General features: G+C 43.1%; 1 protein-coding gene across 4 annotated transcripts in view; it reads left to right on the top strand.

The window, feature by feature from the left end:
* Positions 1-16,229, top strand: part of vps13b (vacuolar protein sorting 13 homolog B) — a 394,723-nt gene that overhangs the window by 244,442 nt on the left and 134,052 nt on the right. For all 4 annotated transcript variants that reach the window (XM_074654548.1, XM_074654549.1, XM_074654550.1 and 1 more), the window contains 2 exons: positions 8,812-9,015; positions 15,861-15,987. In XM_074654548.1, coding sequence (XP_074510649.1) covers positions 8,812-9,015; positions 15,861-15,987 — 331 coding nt within the window. The remainder of the gene's footprint in view (positions 1-8,811; positions 9,016-15,860; positions 15,988-16,229) is intronic.

Raw genomic sequence — 16,229 nt, 5'->3', positions numbered from 1 at the left:
ACTGTCCACATCTTCATTGCCAGCTGCGAGTCCATATACGCTAGCGCCTCTTTTTTTTTTTTTTGAAGTTTCAGCAGACAGAATGGCACAGATGATCAAGGCAGCACATTTCTGCCTTGTTAGCATAGTGACCCGTACAACCCTCTGCTAGCAAACAAACTTTACCTGCCTCAGAGCTTTCAAATTAATCTTTATTAATAACTGTCAACAGCCAGAACAGCTCTCGGGGGCTCAGGGGACTGTACAGTGTGAGCCCAAAAATCGTGAGCTTTGGCTTTACATCGTAAACAATCTACTCGTACAGTAGGAGTTACACGACAACATTTCTAAAATCGTACAGAGTATGCCCAAGTTTAAAATTCTCTCTCCTTTTTGCGGTTCTCACATTCTGCATGGTTCTTCCTCCTCATTGGAACAAGGTGCAGTGCCAGCAAACCCAGAGACAACCAGGCTCAGGCTGGTTCTCAGAGAGCACTGTCATTGCACATGTTCAGTGTGACGGGCTCCAGACAAAGCTGATTGAATGCAGCCTTTACCTCCTGTAGATCTCTGAGACGTAGCCTTTTCAGCAACCTGCTGAGAGCGTTCCTGTTACATTCATGCGACATTTCTCTATATTACTCATAATGTCTTCAAACCAGTTTCTCTCTCCGTCTTTCACACTATATCTCCATACAGGAAGTGAAAACTTTTACCTCATTTAACCCACAGAAGTTGAATAATTTGACTAAGTTAAAAGCAGTGGGATTGGTGTGATGATGACACACAAAGTTATTTGATGAAACCGATATCAGCCAGAGAACAGTCAAAGCCATTATGGATGTGTTGACATGTTTCCAGATAGTTTTAAGTAGAGGGTAAGAATGTTTTTAGTGCAGAGCCGCAATGACATGAAGGGGAGGAGTGGACTTTTTTTTATTGTCAGACTCAGAGATAAGTTGCATTCATCTCAGTCTTTACTTCAACTGCATTGGTGCTGCATTTACATTTTCTTTCTTGTTAATTTTCATAGAAGCTACAGTCCCTCTCCCATCCCTTTTTTTTTTTACCTTTTCTCCATTCTCCCCTCCCTCTCCCTCCCCAAATCAACAGCACCACCAGTGGAATTAGCTAAGCACAGGAGTTCATGAGATTTTTTTCAGTTAGAAGGGGGAAAAGGAACGGGGGAAATCTCCCATATAGAAATGTCACTTTGTATAAATACACTCGGCGGTTTGGATGAATGCGAGATCCGCTTCAGAATTATAAACACTGGCTCTGCAGTCATTTACAGAGGAGGAAGAATTAGCCGATGTCGGAAGCATGTGCGCCCCACATTATTGTAATTATTTTATGCTGTTTTTCCTCGCTGACATAAAAGTATTTGGACACTATCTCATGAGAAAGCCGCTTTTAGTCCTGCAGTCTCGGGCCACACGAGGGGCTTCTAAGCTGCTCTCTTATTCTCAAAGTCCGGCATGTCTCTCCTTAAAGCTTGTGATTTAGACATAAGTTTTTAATTCCATTATGTGGGAGCTTCCAGCAGCAAGTCGTTGTATTTTGTTTCATTCCGCCTTTGTTTGCTGGAAGGAAATTTGAATTAGAACAAAATGTTGTTTAAGGTCAAGGCGAACGTCAACGAGCAGGACCTACTGTTTTAGCTATCCGGTTACATGTTTGTTCAGCCTGTCTGCTAAACCTGTAGCATACGTTAACCTAATCAAATATGGCCATCATTTCCCCGACTTTGTTTAGGAAAATTCTCATTCTTTATCCGACGAAGGATAAGGCCTTGATATGTAATCTCGTTGCTTTAAACATTTGTCAGAATTCAATAATTGCTGTAAACAACGTGTAATCAACTTCAAAGTGCTCTGCCAAAGACCCCTCGCTTTCACAGATAAAAATGAGCATCCTCAAAAAGTACACACGACACGCCCTGTGTGTACACTAATGCGAAGCAGCTTGGCAACGCTGAACCGCTTAATCAATATCAAGTGGAAAAAAACAGTAGTGGTTCATGCTGTTGGATCCATAAAGTGGGCCTAATTTTACAGCTCCATAAAACACCCTCCTCGCCGGAGCACGAAGCGAACAATTTATGTGCAGAAGTAAATCACGAGGAATGCTCTGAAGAGTGTAACCATCTTGGTTTTGAGACTCATATCGTAGAGTGGATGTATATTGCCTGTGCGTGTGAGCATTATGTTTTAAAGCGTTTCCAGTTTTGCCGTAGATTTTTCTGTGTTTACGTATGCCTGTTTGTGCTGGTAGTTAAAGACTACAGTGTTTTTCTACTCATGAGCGATAAGATTTGGAAATGATAAGGGGAATATGCACCACTGCATGCTCCATGTGTTTTCTGACAATCTGGACAGCATGTCTGATACAACATGTGAGGTGCAGCTGTACAAGTATCGCTCTCGCTCTATCATCAATTATCGTCAATCTGCTTGAAACTGCGTCAGCTGGAATAAACGGTTTTGGTTCCTAGGCGATTCTGACTCCTTTATGTTTGCTTCACTTCAGGCTTTGTCAATCAGACCGCCGAATACGCCGAATGCCTCGCCAGAGACCAGGGACAGACTCTGGATCTGGAATCTTCCTCAAGCAAAAAAGGATTATTTTCCTTTAATTAGTGTAAAAGTAGCATTGAGGTATGTGCCTGTTCTACTTTAGCTTGATGAAAATGACTCCATACGAGGGCAGGCCAGATCCTTGGCTACCCTTGCCATGTTCCCCGCTGCAGCCAGTTATGAATAATCTCTTCCACGCATGTGTTTAGCGATTAATTAAAGATAAGGCCTCTCAAATTAAAATGGCAACGCGGTTACATCATCGCGAAACTGCTTGGTGGGGACACGAAATCTGTTTTCAATCTGAGGTCTTGAGGAAGTCAGCGAGGCATTTCCCTTCACACCTCTGCGTCAGGGACCCCACTGCTCAAACTCCTCCGCCTGACATGTTTTATAAAGGCGGCGTTGTGTCTGTTTTCAGAGCAGGGAGGAAGCATGTCGAATCTGTAGCTGCTAACAGAGGAAGTGATTTCACAAGCACCGGCCCACTCAATTTTATGGGGAAAAAATGGTAGCTTTGTCCTGCGGTGACGCACAGATGACTCGTAGTGATTCTCAGCAGCAACTTCAAGTGCAAATATTGTAGATATCACCATCTAAAGGCCCAGACACGCCAATGCCGACATCAAAGAACTAGCGGCAAATGTTGCGTCGCCTCACGTCGCCTTTGTTTTGGCCGACCATTTTCACTTGCTTTTCACTTTCACTTTTAACTTCAGTTGTTTACAATGATGTTACAGTACGTGTCTTTTTTTAGTAGTTCCAGTGCTGATGTACCTACAGTACTGTATGAAGGGATACAGTGAGAAGTCAGTGCCCTTAAAAAGCCAGTGAGTTACTGTCCCTGTTAGCCAGGAATGTTCTTTGCTTTGAGCTACATGCAAGCAGAAGCACAGGCCTGAACAGGCCAAGCAAAGTGTGTGTGTATGTGTGTGTAGTGTGTGAGAAGCAGAACAGAAGCAGTGGAGATGAGGACGACATCTGTGCGTTTCAATAAAAGGCCCTTACGATGCTATTAGCGGGGACAAACTGCAGAGCACTTGAGACTGAAATGCGAGTTTGGAATTGCATCAACATTCTGACTGATGTACGGCCAGGGTCATATGATATTATACAGCCTTAGACATATTTTCTCCTTAAAATGTGTTAATAAATGAGTATGTGTCCGCTATGTGATTGTATGTTTTTACTGCACGATGAATCATGGACTGCGATGAAAGATTAGCAGTTTAATCTACACGGTCACCAGCACGTGTAAATTCCAACGAAATGCACATCACTCATGGCTTCTTTGCAACATGGAGCTCTGATGCAAGAAGCAGATTTTGAATTGATGAGCCAGACTGACATCTTTAACAGGCCATCATGGCGAGCACATGTTAGCCAGCGTCTTCAGAGCAACACTTCTAATGCCGACTGTGTTTATAACGATATAACTCCTCTGACATGTAAACTGCACGGGAGATAAATGACTCCTGTAATTATGTTGAAATCAAAGTGCAAACACTGACGTTGGGTATGCACCATGTCATTGTAAACAGAGGGCCTTCCTCCGCAGCGCCGCGTCTCCCTGCTCCTCACTAACATGCGCCATTGTCTCGAGGGTGGTACGGGCTCCGGCTAAGCCCCGCTTGTATTGTATATAGAAGTAATAGTTTCCTCCTAAGATCTTGTGTAAATATGATATAATTGGTTGAGCATGAGTGTCTTTAAAGTGCAATCAGCCTAATGAATAACAGGCTTCTGTTGGGAGCAGCAGTGGAGATGAGTAATGCTGTCGGGGCTGAAGAAGAATAGATTATTCAGTTTTTGTCATGGGAATGTGTCGCTTCATAGACACAACGCGGGAAAGCGGCGATGTTTATTGTGTATTGTGCCAGTGAGAGAGAAAAAAATGTAGATTGGGATTGTTGTACTTGGCGTAAAACACCCACTCAGTAAGTACCTTGTTATTGCCAAGTGTGACAAATTTGGAGCATTGTTGCCGCTCTGTTGTCGTGGATATTTTGTTTTGTTTGACTCCTGTTGAAAAAAAGCTCTAGTCATCAAAAACTTTTTAGTAGCGGCGGTATGAAAACCCCTGAGTGACTGGGTCTTGTATTCTGCTGACTCGCCATGTTCCACGACATCATTTTCCCCTCTCGCTCCGAGGGCTGCTCAGCGTTCTAATTCCGAGCCTTAATTACTATAATTGGTAGATGCAAATTAACAGCAATTGGACTTGACTGGGGTCATAAATCCACAGCTCAGAAGTTGCCGAATCTCTGGCAATACGGAGCGGACCACCGTCGGCAGGGGTGCTTAACTTACTAAGTAATTGCAAGTTTCATGAATCATAATGCTTATGAATTCCCCCTCGGCACACAGGCGGGCCCAGTGGGACTCCTCTTTAAGCCACTGGGAGTCGTAGAGAGTGGAATGAGAAGCCACTGTGCAGCTCTGGCCTCTCCACATCAGAAACGCCATGCAGGAGCTGCTGGGTGCTAATGGTGTTTGGCTAATAACACTTTGGAGCCACGGAGGAAGAATATCCAAAACCTCAACTGAACACTTTCTTTCTTACTATTTATGCTGGTCTCACACAAAAACTCTTGGATGTTACTTTTTTCATTTCGCACACAGACCCCACCGCAGAATGAAACGACACAGCGAGACATGCACCGTTAGCATGAGCTCTCTCAGTTCAAATATACAGTAGTTGAGGTCTGCTCAAAACAAAGAAATACAGCACATGTGTGCGTACAGAGCTAATTTAGCTTGACTTGGCCGAATTAAGCCTGAGAACTCAATGAAATTTCTACTCGGTACATACAAGGAGAGCAGAAGCAGAGGGCCCCGTCTCTCTAAAACACACACACATTTACATACACCCCTGCCTCTGTTGAACGTGTAAGCAGACATGTATTGCATGTGATTGTTGGGGAAATGGAGTGAAAAACAGGTCCGGGGTTGTGGGTTCAGGTTGCGGGTTTCAGAGTGACGAGATCCAGAAGCCAGCGGCGCTTGGTATTACCCTGCTGCTTCCTGCCCCATTGGCCCGGGGCAGGGGCTGGGGATGAGGGGGGGATGGATGGAGCTTGAGAGAGGAAGGTGGGAGGCCATTTAAAGCCAAGGGCCATGATACACCCTGGCCCACGGGATCCCCTCGGCAAGAATCTGTAACACAGCCCACTGCTCCCACACTCCTACCATCGGGCCCTGAGCCTCGACCAGAGCCCACTGTGGTTTGTTTTACAACCTTGAACCACAGTTAGCCTTCGGAGCCTTAGCTTGGTAATCAGGCTCTCCCGGCATTCCACTCTTTTTCAACGAGCCCTTTTACTTATTTACCCATTGGCTCTGCTCAATATGATTCCTATGTCCATGTAACACTCTTTAAATGTATTATTTTTCTTCCAACTCATTCTCTCCTGTCGTGCTAAGATCTATATTCCAAGCCTGGATGCTGTTTCAAAGTTGTGTGCAGCAGCAAAGTAAATCCTTCACCGGTTACACCTAATGCCTCCATGGCATGCAGCAGCACTCTGTGTCTGCATGAGCTCATGTGCCGTTTATCAGTATATACATGGGCATTAAGCTAATGTGTGTAATAACTGGCGCGTTGTGCATGTGCCCAGAAGATTCCTCCGTGAATCCTATTACCACCTCAGCACACGTTCCCAAATCTGCTACATGTTAAGCACTCAGTCCTCCCACACGTCCACTTAATAACACAAATCATGATCGATGCTCTGCCCAGCACATGCATAGACCCCAAGAATGCTAAACACAGGAACATAACTTGCAATTAATTGCCCATTTGTAAATTTGTCTGCATATCTTCTGTTCAAAGGAATTTGGAACATCATTATTATTTTCCTCTGTGATGAAGTACCAGTGAATCGCTCTTTCCAAGTCCTGCGTTTCTAGATACATAACACTGCCATGCCTTCGCTATTTCGTCTGCTGTTTCCCACCGGAGGGTTTGAATTGGATGGAGGTTTTGACTTTGAGCCATAATAATGTTGGACGGGCGCCCTCATATTTCTGCTCTGATGCGAAATCGGCCCAGTGGCTTTTCGGACTCAAATTGGGTTTAAATTGTGTCAGAAGAGGGAGAAATGTTTTTTAAAATAATAGCCATGAATGCCATGAAACGGAGCGTTCTTGCTGCAGAGCTTTTGATCCGTTTTTATAAATAGCAGAATTTTGTCGTAAAAAATAATGTTTCTGTGGTCTTTTCCTGCAATTAAAATAAGGTTGGCTCAGGAACAAGGGCAAAACTAAGTACTTGTGTTTGAGAAAAATTTCTCTCCCGCTCTCTCCCTCTCTCTCCCTTCCCTCCCTCCTTGCCTTCCTCATCTGCGAAAGCATGTCATTTATGACTTGTTATGTTCATTTTCGCTCCATATTTTCCACATGGCAGTAGTGGCGGACAGATGTCTGATAATGGGAGACCCGGCAGAAGGGTGTGTTCCACCTGCCTCGCTCTGTATGTTTTTAGTTCGTCCGTGTATATGGTGGGCAGAGTGAGCGCCGTGCTTTCCCAAGGCATTCTCTGATTCCCCCTCGGCCAAGCGGTGTGGTCTTCACATGACCAATCAAATATGTCAAACCACCAGTGTTTTCCCCCCACATGTACAACAAGAAAATCTGGCTCCAATTATTATTGCACCCCAAGGGGAACTTCCAAAATTCCTCCCCTCCTCATTTGTCAGAAATGAAGCTCTCTCGTTTCCTGCGATTGGCTGAAATATGTCTTTTGATATTAAATCACACCGGTTTCCACTGGCTGCATGACCAAGACAAATGTTTATCATATTTATTTATGTCATTGGAGATGACCCTGCAGCTCAGCAATGCGGAGACTTGGCCGCCGACTCCCATGTAATGTTGATTATGAGTAAGAGAGTCTCCTAAATAAGCTGAAGTTAAGAGATAATTTGCAAAGCACATGAGGTAACTGTGGTTTGTTTAATGTGAAAAATACAGTTTGGGGTTTGGGGAGGGTGATGGAGGTACTGTTACAAAAGCCCTAATGAATCTAGACTGACACATCCCACCCAAATCTTACAGGGCTCTTGGTTTGATTTATATTATAGTCTGTTGATAAATGTGGTTCCAAATGTTGATTAAGGATCTGTTTCACTTGTTTGTATGTCAACAAATCCAGCTAAATCCAGTTATACACCTCTGATCTCCCATTGCCATTGTTTTTGTACTTGGTGCCTATTGTCATAACATCACGCTCTGGTAGAGGCCTCTCCAGTGTGGCTAAGGGGGCGAAACGCTATATGAAAATTGCCATTGACGTTGCCGAAACAAATAAAACTACTCATGCTGCCGCTACATCTGTAGCCATTTTAAGCCCTTATTTATACCATTTAAGCTCTCATTTGAATTCACCAGCACAAATAAACATATCATAACGAACCGAGAGCCCCTGATGTCATGTGCAGATGTTGAATTTTGATTATTCCTTTTGCCTCGTGAATTCGTCAGGATCTTGTCTCTCAAAGGGCGAAAAATAGATGACATCACTTTTTCTTGGCGCTGGTGGGACAGTGTTTGCTCACTGTGAGTGTAGCGGTTCAACTACAGAGGCAGTGCTCTGCCCGCTCCTGACATATCTCTACATCTCTCCTACCATATCACGGCTTGTGTATACTGCAGAAGTCCTGTGTTTCTGGAGACAGGAATAGAAAGAGAGAGGCAGTAAGAGTCTCCAGACTACTGTTGCCGTCCAGCCAGGGGTTTAAGCAATGTTTACTGCCAATGATAAGCTGGCATAAATCTGAACTTTATAAAAGGCAAATGATTTCACCTGAGGCCCGCGGGGTTATTTATCTGAGGCCTGGCTGTACCAGAGGCTTTGATTTAGTCATAAATCATCCTGTAAGGAACTTGTGCTACTAAACCACTGAGTAGGCAGAGGGAAGAAAGAAGTCCGTAGTGGTTCGGGCCTGCTGCCAGAACCTCTTTACTGGTTCAGTATAACAGACTACCTGCTCTACTCCTAGGGTCATGTACTTTATAGTAATTGACTATATAAAGTAGCGTCTGACCCAATGTGACCCCCACAACAATAAATAAAACCTATTCATGTTTTATACATTTAGGTTAGTTGGGCATAGACGCCCGCTCGTTACCCCCTGCAATATGTTGTCGACCCTGATACACTTTCTCTAAGTCGTACTGGGCTTCCTACTATCATTAGCACGCTACATGATTTGTAAAGAGACTCAACTAAATGGAGTTTTCCTTCCCTTCCCTCTAGACGTGCTCTGCACCTCGGCATCCTGCGTGACCCGGGTTCGGAGGTGGAGGACCGGCAGTATCAGATCGACCTCCAGACCATCAACATTGGAACGGCTCATTGGGAGCAACTCAAGCCGGAGAAGGAGGGAACCAAAGGAGGTGTGTCCGTGGAGAGCGAGAGGAGCTCCCAGAACCCGGCCCTGGAGTGGAACATGGCCAGCAGGTCAGGAGACACTTCAGTGTTTGCATGTTAAGACTAAGGGGAAGATGATGCTGTATGATTAATTCAGTCAAGCAGGTACCAATGAAAGTTTTTTTTTTTCTTGTTGATATAGTAAATAATTGTTGGTTCATTTTGAAAAGAAGTATTGGTGCATCCACTATAGAATAGTAAACATTCGAACAACAGAATTGCAGAATTGAATTGATCTCTTTACAAAATGTTCTGTTGGCTATGGAAGCCCTGAAAGGCAAGTGAGAAAAAATTTATTCTGGTGATCCATTTCAAGTCTGATCTAAATTGTTTTCTCTCCTGTGTTTAAGACTTAAGAGCAGGTTAAAAAAAAACATTTTGCCAGGATAATTTTTCGAAGTTCCTTCCAAAAAAAAAAAAAAAAACGCTTCCATGTGAAACAGGTGGAGAAAAAATAATCTTGAATCTTTCAAAGTTAGTTTTAAACATCTTTTTTTGGGAGGGGACTTTTTGTCAGGATCACAAAGTGTTTGTTGTTGTAATATTCATATCGGCCACAAGAGGCTGAAGTGCACCACGACCCCATGTTCTAAATATGACCAAAAGCATTCATGTTTTCTTCCAGGTAAGTTGGAATTTCTTCATGCACTCTAAACACAAGGTACATACAGTACAGTATATTGTGTTAGCAAATTATGTAACATTACTGTCATGTCTTTATTTTGGCCAGAAATGTATTTTAATTGACGCGTTCAGTCCTATTTAGAACATGAGGTAGTGGTGCACTTCGGCCTCTTGTGGCTGAAATGAGTATTACAACAACAACGACAACAAAATTCACCTGCTAAAACCTCTTTTTTGCACCTGTTTTCCCAGATGAAAAATAAACTTAGAAAGATTATTCTGTGAAAACTTTTATGACACATTTTTTTTCCACCCAATTCTTAAGTCATAAACACAGGAGAGAAAACTATTTTGCCTCTCAGGGCTTCCATAGCTGTCTGTAAAATCTGATAGCATCATTGACACTACACAAGCCAACGCTAACTGCCCAGCACAATACGGCAACGTGTCCGGTGAATTTGAACACTTAATAATCCAAACAGAGCCATATATCTCTCTCAGGACTTGACAAAGCAGGACTAAAATGTTTGTGATTATTGTAATTACATTCGTCAGGTGGCCAGAAAGAGAACCCCACTGAGATTCTTAGTCTGTTTGGATGAATCCCTTACAATGACCACAGCACGTATAATTGCTGCTAGATGAAATCGTTACACCCCGAGGCAGGTGCTGTATGTGTGTGTGTGTGTGTGTGTGATCTGCTGTGAATGTCCCAGAATGTATCTCATCAGTCTTGATGTGGGAGCAGCATGTTATTGAGTTAGCGCCCTATCATGGAGCCTCTCCATGCACAGTCATAATTACAAACCCTGTCATTTTTTTATAGACTCGGGAGCTAAAACAAGCACGAGTGTAACAGCCTGTTTGGCCCCACATCCTTTTTTTTCCGCTCATGTTTTGAGAGGGAACAGGCCCAAAAATCACAGAATCACAGGCAACGACTCCAGATTTGTTCCCTGTCAACTAAAAATAAGCCTTGTGGAAGAATGCAGTGCAGAAACAACACGGGCCTGATTGAGACTGAGTGCCCTCGGGTCATCGGAGCTGAGAGTGATGCTGGCTGAGATACACACACCTTTCACACGCAGACACACAACCACACATCCTCATCATGAACACTGATGTTTTCTTTACTGTATGTCTTACACTTACACACACACACAGTATGATATGAAAGTGGAACACAGACTGCTGATGCTGATGCTGAGGCCTCAGCTCTTAGACCTGCCGTAAGACCTTTTACTGTTGCATGTCATCCCCCTCCCTCTCCTCCCTCTTGTCCTGTCAGCTCCCTGCTGTATACTATCTAATTACGACAAAAAAAATACCCTAAAAATACTTAAAAAAGTTAGTTGATTTACCTCTTCCAGGTTGAAACAAAACATCTTTTTTAGGTAGAGTTAGGCAAATGTCATGTTAAAGTTGAGGTGCTGACTACACCTTTTAAAATAAGCTTTAAACCTGTGTAAGACATGGTGCGAGAATCACTATAAAAAGGATGGCAAACGCAATAATGCAGACATTTTAAATGAGTTTGGTTATTTTTAGTTACTTTAGTTTCGATTTTCAAGTGTTTTGGTATGTGTTCACTTTATATTTGAATAGAAAATAATTATTTAAATAGAAAATAATCAATGCTGTCTCCACTCCTTTTTTTGGTCACTTCTTAAATCTAATTGCCTCATTTCAGTCATTTAATGAGGCTTTCAGTCAGAGTGACTCAGAATGAGAAAGCAAGTAGAGCTTTAGTTTTTCACATTTCAACCAGACAATGGAGTGGACCTATGGGATGGTATTTCTAACCACCAGACCACCCTGATTTCTGTTTACTCTCTCTCCGTGTTCCCAGCCCGGTCTCATTCCCAGGGCGTCAAATATCGACACTTTGATACAGACGCACAAGGCACCCTTTAACGTCTGTATGACACGTACTGTCACTACAATGTAAACCCATCCACGTCAATATTAGATGCTCAGAGCAAGTGCTCTGGGAGTGTGGTGACATAGAATAAAGACCGAAAAACCCCACATAGGGTGGGATGGAGAGGAGGATGCGTGACACCAACAACGTATTGTTTATCTTTGGGTTCACAAAGTTTCAGTTTCACTTTAAAAATGTAGTGATTTTAACCAAAACCACGACCTCTTTTCCTTAACCTAACTAAGGGGTTTTGCTGCCTAAACCTAAGTGTTTTAGTTTGAATTCACAACGTTAACCACGTGTTTACTGCAACCGTAGTGGAGCGACTCACTGGGCTAACCAGTGCATTAGAAAGTGACGCCAAAGGTCCCTCCCCAAGGGTCATCAATGGGTTGGTGTTCCCAGTAGTTTTGACCATCTATCCCAAAATCCTCCTTTTCCTCGACCTTCGCTAACCGTGCCAGAGTCTGTTGTAAAACGTCCCTCTTACGTAGCGGACTTGGACCTATACGTTGGCATCTTACCCTCTTATTACCGAGTCTGACAAGCTCATATGAGCAAAGGGCTGCTACTGAGGCTCAGTCCACTCGCAATTTTTCTCTTTTACTCTCAATTTGTCTCTCTGTCGATGAAAACAGGGCTGCGTGGGCCTCGTGCCAAGGCCGGACTGTCTGACAGGGCAATGAGGTGAGATTTTGGGCTCACACTTTGGGCTCCAGAAGATGCCGAATGCCTTTTGAGTAGACTCAACTTTCTTTAGACAGGCTACAGCTGCAGGTCTGGATTTTTATTCACAACTTGATTATAGAATGACCTAACATGTAGCTTAACAGTTACTTTACTACTCAAAGGATTGACGCCAGTATTATACTGCAGCGAAGGTCACTATAGTTTGACATCGACTTGTTGCCAATGTAGAGTGTCGTATTGATTAATCATCTCATAATCAGAAGGCTTTAGCTTCATCTCTTCTCATTTTCATATCCTTAGTAGGGCTGTCATTCGGTTAAAATATTTAAATCGCAAATTAATCGCACATTTTTTATCTGTTCAAAATGTACCTTAAAGGGAGATTTGTATTTAATACTCTTATCAACATGGGAGTGGGCAAGTATGCTTGTTTTATGTAAATATATGTATCGATTTAGTATTGGAAATCTATTAACAACACAAAATATTGTCCAGAAACCCTCACAGGTACTGCATTTAGCATAAAAAATATGCTCAAATCATAACATGGCAAACTGCAGCCCAACAGGCAACAACAGCTGTCAGTGTGTCATTCTTGATAGTAGATCCCAGCCTCGTATCATCATGAAGGTTCATAGTGGCAAGTTTGTCCAAATACACTTATATCACTAAGCTACAGATGATTCATCTCAGTTCCACAGAGATGAATCATCCGATTGATTTGACCATGGGATTGTCCATTCCTGCTTGAACTGAATCAACTCCGTTCTTCTTTGGTTTAATGGTCACAGTCAGGCTGCGGGGCCACATAGGGGTCATAATCGCAAATTAATTGCACATTTTTTATCTGTTGAAAATGTACCTTAAGGGGAGATTTGTCAAGTATTTAATACTCTTATCATCATGGGAGTGGGCAAATATGCTGCTTTATGTAAATGTATGTATATAATTATTATTGGAAATCAGTTAACAACACACAACAATGACAAATATCATCCAGAAACCCTCACAGGTACTGCATTTAGCATAAAAAATATGCTCAAATCATAACATGGCAAACTGCAGCCCAACAGACAACAACAGCTGTCAGTGTGTCAGTGTGCTGACTTGACTATGACTTGCCCCAAAACTGCATGTGATTATCATAAAGTGGGCATGTCTGTAAAGGGGAGACTCGTGGGTACACATAGAACCCATTTTCATTCACATATCTGGAGGTCAGAGGTCAAGGGACCCCTTTGAAAATGGCCATGACAGTTTTTCTTTGCCAAAATTTTGCCTAAATTTGCAGCGTTATTTAGCCTCCTTCGCGACAAGCTAGTATGACATGGTTGGTACCACTGGATTCCTCAGGTTCTTTAGTTTCATATGATACCAGTATCTTTACTCTAGCTTTAAAAGTGAGCTCGCTACAACTTAAAAATTGCAAGTTGTGTTAGTGTGTTCAAAAAGTAGTGGCATTAAAACTAATTTGCGTTAACATGTTATTATTGTGTTAACTTTGACAGCCCTAATCCTCGATAATTAAGATTCACATCAAGTAAAGGAAGAATGCCTCTGTGTGATCACGCTGAGAAGGCCAAAGTTGCCGTTGTTGTTGAGGTTTTTCAATTTCACTCTAACTCTCACTTTAAGCTTCCAAACGAATCATCCAAAGCGTCTGTGGTTGCCTCCTCGTTGCCCTCTCTCCTTGCCGTGGCAGCAGGAGCAGCACCGGAGGTTCTGTTGGAAATTGCTGCACCGTATACACCCCGGCCTCAGCCACCACCGCGACCGAGTCATAACTGAACGTGTGATTTAGAATGTTCCAACACACTGAGGAAAGGGGAGTCAAGTTCACAGCTTTACTTGTCCGCTGCAATCAGCCGCAGAAATCCACCACCTCGGTTGTAACAAGTTTTGACACACACCACTTCCAAAGTTCACACCTTTCCCTCATTCCCTACATCGATACCCTCTCTCTCTCTCTCTCTCTCTCTCTCTCTCTCTCTCTCTCTCTCTCTCTCTCTCTCTCTCTCTCTCTGGCATGTTCACTCTGCTGTTTTTGGGGGGTTCAATTCCAGTAGTTGCGGATCTGCAGTGGCCTCAGTTGGCTTCCTGAGGTTTTGCGAGGAAATTCCAGCACTACGGATCCACTGACAGGATCTGTCCTCATCACAGTGTGTAGTTGCCGGCTAGGAAAGACCCGTGTCACAGAGCTGTGAACTTTCTCCATCTACCCCTCCTGTCAGCCACCCAGTGCACGCCTCTCTCTCTCTCTCTCTTTTTGTCCATGCCACGGATATATCTCCACTTACCATTCACACTGTGTGTAGCTTTGTCTGAAAACAAAGTCATTCTTTCCATCTTTTGTGCTTTGCACCACACCCATTCGAAGGTGCACACACACACACACACACACACACACACACACACACACACACACACACACACACACACACGCGCACACACACACACACACACACACACACACACACACAGACACACACAGACACACAGAGTTCTCCGGGCCGGTCAGAGGAGCCTGTATTACTGGTAAACCGAGCCTCACGCCTCCTAGCCTCGCTGGTGAATGATAGCACCTGTCCCCTGCAACGAGACACTCACTGTTTCAATCCCTGTCTGAGGGGAGATTAGCCAACACCAATTGGCCTCACAGATCATTTCACCTCTGAATTAGGCCTCCCCTCAAACTCTCTACGCAAAGAAATGTGTCAGAAAATAATCCCTTAAGGGCACCGGTAATGCACATTTGTGTAGCAGAAGTGAATATGATATTGGTTCTGCTTAAGTACTGTACTCCAGGCCACCTAGAAACAGGGCCTTTTATAATCCTGGCCAACTATAAATATTGGAAGCCGTACCACTTGATTGTTTTAATAGCAGCAGATGTGGCAATTAACACCACTTTATAAAGCCCCCATGTATATTTGTTTAACTACTAACAAATGTTCCCACAAATATGACTTGATTGTGGGAATGAGCATTAGTGGAATGGAGAGAGTTGATGTGAGAAGGTCTCCATTTGATCTTGTGTATACAATTAAGGGGTGTTCCCAATTGAGACTTGTCAAATAACGTCTCACTCCGTCTCTGTATTCAAGCTTCCAGCTCAAATGTGTTAGAGCAGAAATAAAAAAATAAAAAAGAGAAATATGGGAATATTTCACAAGTGTGGCCCACGGGAGAAGAATCAATTTTGAAGTTCTTTTTATTTTGAGTTCAGCTTTTCATCCTACTGGTTTGAATTTAAAAATCCAGAGCGAGTTTGAAATGTGTGTCTGCCTTGTCAGCTAAGGGCAAAACAAAAGCTCAGTTTTGAACATTTTGCGGTTTTGACTGTGTTGTGTTGACTTGTCATGTCCCAGGCAGATGGGACAGTGTTACAAATATTTTACAGCTGGTAACCATAACAAGTTATTAGTAAATAAAGGTTGGGGAATGTTAGTGATAAGTGCTCCCTTATGGTTGCTGTTAGAATCACTTCAACACCAGGACTATACACGTTTACCTAAAATACAAATCAGTAATTAATACCCTTTAAATGAAAATGTGAAAATATTAACAGCAACATCTAAGTTATGGAACCTATCTGAAGAGGTGTGTGCTAACAGTTTGATCTTGTCTGTACTCTGTTCAGTATCAGGAGGCACCAGGAGCGGCGGGCCATCCTGACACCAATCCTGACTGACTTCTCTGTCCGGGTGACTGCTGCCCCCGCCATCATCTTCAGCAAGAATCTGTCCCCTGACTGCGGACAGGCGGAGGTCAGTATCCACTAAACACAGCTTTGTCTTTAACCCAGCAGTCACATATTCCTCTTAAATGTATTCATATTTTCTGCAAGAGTGAATTCATCTGTGGCAAGCTTTGAAACAAGTTAAAGTAAAAAAAAATGATATGCATCTATTAGGGCTGTCAAACGATTAAAATAATTAATAGCATGATTGTCCATAGTTAATCGCGATTCATCGCAAATTAATCACACATTTTTTGTATCTGTTCAAAA

This window comes from Sebastes fasciatus, chromosome 12 (assembly GCF_043250625.1).
Source record: "Sebastes fasciatus isolate fSebFas1 chromosome 12, fSebFas1.pri, whole genome shotgun sequence".
NCBI classification, from domain to species: domain Eukaryota; kingdom Metazoa; phylum Chordata; class Actinopteri; order Perciformes; family Sebastidae; genus Sebastes; species Sebastes fasciatus.
Note: the sequence above shows the minus strand (reverse complement) of the source record. Positions and strands in the feature narration are given on the sequence as shown.